This window comes from Vigna unguiculata, chromosome 1 (assembly GCF_037176805.1).
Source record: "Vigna unguiculata cultivar grain cowpea cultivar isolate G323 ecotype 2 chromosome 1, ASM3717680v1, whole genome shotgun sequence".
NCBI lineage: Eukaryota > Viridiplantae > Streptophyta > Magnoliopsida > Fabales > Fabaceae > Vigna > Vigna unguiculata.
The window spans coordinates 32,584,975-32,588,823 of record NC_140792.1 but is presented as its reverse complement, the minus strand read 5'-3'; the positions used below and the strand labels follow the sequence as shown (position 1 = coordinate 32,588,823).

Here is a 3,849-nt window from a genome sequence, read left to right as displayed (position 1 = left end):
TATATTTGATGAATTTTAATAAAATCCGTGACAAATATAAAATTTATAACAATTAACTATATCATTAAAAAATTAAATAATATTGACTAAAATAACAGAAATTTAATAATTTTGTGCCACTAATATTATATATATAACAAATATGTAAAAAAATAATAAAATATTATTAATATTTCAATGATAATAAATAATTATTAATTTATAAATATTTAATAATTTTATATTAATTATATTCTTATTAAAAGAAAAATAGTTTTATTATGTAACATTTTTTTTAACATGTGTTTTTATTCTTTAGAAATATAATTATTATGACATTTTTATGAAAAAAAATAGTTGTGACAAATATAAAATTAGTTATAATTAATATGTAAATAGTGACAATATTTTTATTTATCACTGTTAGTTGAAATTTCATTAGTTAACTAAAAAAAGAAAGATTTCACGTTTAATTTTAAAGTAATTTATATATATATATATATATATATGAATATTTTTTTTCAGATAAACATTTTAACAATTTTCAAAAATAATAATTAATAATTTTTAAATTCGTAAAATGTATTTAATTTTATAATAAATTTTATTGTGACATTTTTAAATTCGTAAAATGTATTTAATATGTAAATAGTGACAATATTTTTATTCATCACTTAGTTGAAATTTTACTAGTTAACTAAAAAGAAGAAAGATTTCACATTAAATTTTAAAATAATTCATATATATATATATATATATATATATATATATATACTTATGATATTTTTCAGATAATAATTATTAATTATTAATTTATAAATTCGTAAAATTTATTTTAATTTTATAATAAATTTTATTGTAACATTTTTTTGATTTTGTCATTGATATAAATAATATTTGTAACAAATAAAAACTTTGTCACAAATAATATATTAATTGTGATAAAAATTTTCTTTATCACTATTTATTTGTCACAATAAATTATATATTATATTTCTTGTAGTGATAATAACTAAAGACTACATATATCTACCACTTCCATGATCTAAGTGAAATATGAAAACCTCAAAATTTAATCTAAAACCATCTACACTTTGTACTAAAAGGAAGAGACAAAGCACTTCGCTTTGTAACATTTATATTTATACAATATTCATTAAATTTCCTTCTGAACTTGCAATCAGTACATTCCAAATATGTGCAGACTATTTTAGGTGTCAAATTTAACATCAGAGCACTTAAAATTGTTTGATCCTGAGAGCCAGCTCTTTAGTTTCACTAGAAAATCCTTTGCTTCTCATATATTGGTAAAAGCTTCTCAGTTAAAATCTCGGTCTCTAATCTATCAGTTTTCTCCACCTGCAGAAACACCAACACCAGCATTACTTCATTAATCAATTCTCAAAATTATAGGGTATATTATAACCTAATTAGGTGCATTTTTAATCATTAACCACTAGCATTATAGCATTGTCCTTTTGTTAAATGTCCTTTTTCTGTCTTTCTACTTTAATATTCACTCATGCACATTTTGTTTTTCTTGATAAGAATGAAAGAAAGGATATATTTAAAAACCTAATAGTTAATATTATCTTTTGAACTAATGAAGTAATCATAATTTGGAATATTTTGAAAGATACCTGAAAATGCAAATTGTAGAAGAACCTTCCTCCAAAGGTTTCTGAGGAAGAAGCATGTAGCAGAAAAAGGCCATCATTTTCTAAGCACTGCAGAATCTCTGATAGTGGAGCCTTGTGTGTCTCATGAGATGAAATGTGAACTACAGCTTCACAATCGTTAAGCCTAGTCGTTGAGACAACAAAAGAAGAGTTGTGATGGGAAATTTTTCTCTGAGATTCTTTGTTCACTGCTTCTCCTTGCAATTGCCGAGAAATTCTGCACAGAAGCTCCTCTTTTCTCTTTGTTAGTGCTTGCACTTGCTGTTGTAGTTCAGGTATGTATTTCAACACTCTGGAAACTGTTGCAGGAATGCTCATTTTTTTCTGCAACCATACATTAACATGGAATTATGAGATATCTCTATTACAACTTAGGGGAAGTTTCATTTGCTTTTGTTAAGATATTGTTCATTTTTGTGATTTTAGCTGTATTATTAGTTAGTTTATGTAATAATACCGATGTAATTCCTGTCTATTTTTCACGTATTTGTTTCTCACCCTTTTACGTGTGTAGTGGTGATTTTTTTGTTAATATATGTAAAATCGTAAAGTAATATCAATCAATGTAACATTTTTATATTATCATTACAATCATATTAATTAAATTAAAATCAAAAGATAAATAAGACAAGACCACCTAAGTATTTTCTAACTACGTGTTTTTCTCCACATACAAATGAAGAAAAGACTTTCGTGGTATCATTCAAACTTTTGCATTTGTATAAAGAATTAATTAAATGTGAACCAAGTAAGGCCTAGCACGTCATTGTTAGAAGTACTTGTTTTATTAGAAATTATTACATCATCCATTCGGTCAATTTTTGCAGAATTTGATAGGAATCACACAGTTTCATACTGCGGAAAATTTCTGCATTTTATCCCGTTTGTTTTACTGCATAAAAGTTCTTATTTTCATGAAAATTTCAAAATTAACAAATTAACCCCTAATTATCTTTCATCTGCACGAATCAGTCAAAATAAAAGCTGTATACCACAAAATATATGATCCAAGAATAAGCCTAAATGCATAGAAAATGGAAGCTATATACCAGAAAACAAAGAGAAGTTAAGGGAACACATCCCAGTTGACAAATAAATCTCAGAAACCCTCATGCTATGGATATTAATTTCATGAAATCACTTCCTACAATAGATTAGCATGTGTCTTCTAATTTGAAGAACAGAGTACAGACAGAAACAGTTGCATGGATATTTTGGTTTCGAGATTTAATCAGAACTGAAATTTTGCTCTCATATTAACGAAACGAAATTCAAATCCATATTGAAAGCAAACAGTAGCAAAGTTGATAGTATTGTGGTAAAGTGAGAGAGAAGCGATGATATATATAAATAAAGAAGTACCGTTTGATCTGCCATTGGAAGAAGTGAGCGAAGTGAAGAAACCAAGTTGTTGACCTTCTTGCGGCGATCACGTTCGCTAGCATTGTGGCTAAGTTTCTTGACCATGGCAGGGTCAGAGGATGGTGCAGTGGACCTTTCAATTTCAACCTCAATCTGTGTCTGTGGTGAATAAAATTGATAGGGAAAGGAGTACTGAGAAGACGCATCATCTTTGTAGGAGAGATTATGGGTATTATTATAGCCGAATGGCTCCTCCTCTAAGAGCCACCCTTTGGTTGAGAAGAGAGGAGGAGAGAACAATGCGACCATGATGAACGATGATGATTTGTTGGGGGCAGTTAACAAGTTTGTGAGACAATGAAATCATGATCTGGACTTGTGAATATATATGCACCAGTAGTCACTATCCTTTACGTAATGGTGCATGTTAGTATAATTGAATAAAACTAAAATATTGTTGTTTTCTCGTGGTCACTTGGATTAGTTAAATATAAGTTGATTGAAGAAGTATGAGTTAAGATGTTAAAAAATAGAAGCAAAGACATTAATAATGTAGGGAGATGATAGTTTATGGGAGCACATGTAAACGCGTGTTTGAAATGTGGCATGTATGTAGCAGAGAGGGTGAGAGGGTGGGAGAGCGTGCATTTCTGTACTTCTTTAAGTGTCTACGTGGCATCTATGTGTTTTCCTTTGGAACAGTAGTTAACTCCTCCACTCTTTGCTTTGCGGGGGCTCATTAAGGTTCACTTTGAGTTTGGAATAACTCAGCACTACCTTTTGTTCGTAACCGCTTTGACTTATAATTCAAGTCAATTCATCTTAATCT

At 28.3% G+C, this 3,849-nt stretch overlaps 1 protein-coding gene across 1 annotated transcript; it reads right to left on the bottom strand.

Annotated features, from left to right (window-relative positions):
• Positions 1 to 1,050: 1,050 nt before the first annotated feature.
• Positions 1,051 to 3,389, bottom strand: LOC114178106 (transcription factor ORG2-like). The gene is made up of 3 exons (XM_028063825.2): positions 3,021 to 3,389; positions 1,620 to 1,982; positions 1,051 to 1,338 (listed from the first exon to the last, which is right to left on the bottom strand). The coding sequence occupies exons 1-3, from the start codon at positions 3,327 to 3,329 to the stop codon at positions 1,258 to 1,260; spliced, it is 753 nt and encodes a 250-aa protein (XP_027919626.1). The 5' UTR covers positions 3,330 to 3,389; the 3' UTR covers positions 1,051 to 1,257.
• Positions 3,390 to 3,849: the final 460 nt, after the last annotated feature.

What these genes read in the sequence shown, in the direction of transcription:
- LOC114178106 (XM_028063825.2), bottom strand. Translation starts at nt 3,329, where the DNA reads ATGGTCGCATTGTTCTCTCCTCCTCTCTTCTCAACCAAAGGGTGGCTC. An exon ending in TTCCAATGGCAGATCAAACG is followed by an intron (nt 1,983 to 3,020) that starts GTACTTCTTTAT and finishes GTATGGTTGCAG; the next exon opens with AAAAAAATGAGCATTCCTGC. An exon ending in TCTACAATTTGCATTTTCAG is followed by an intron (nt 1,339 to 1,619) that starts GTATCTTTCAAA and finishes GTGTTTCTGCAG; the next exon opens with GTGGAGAAAACTGATAGATT.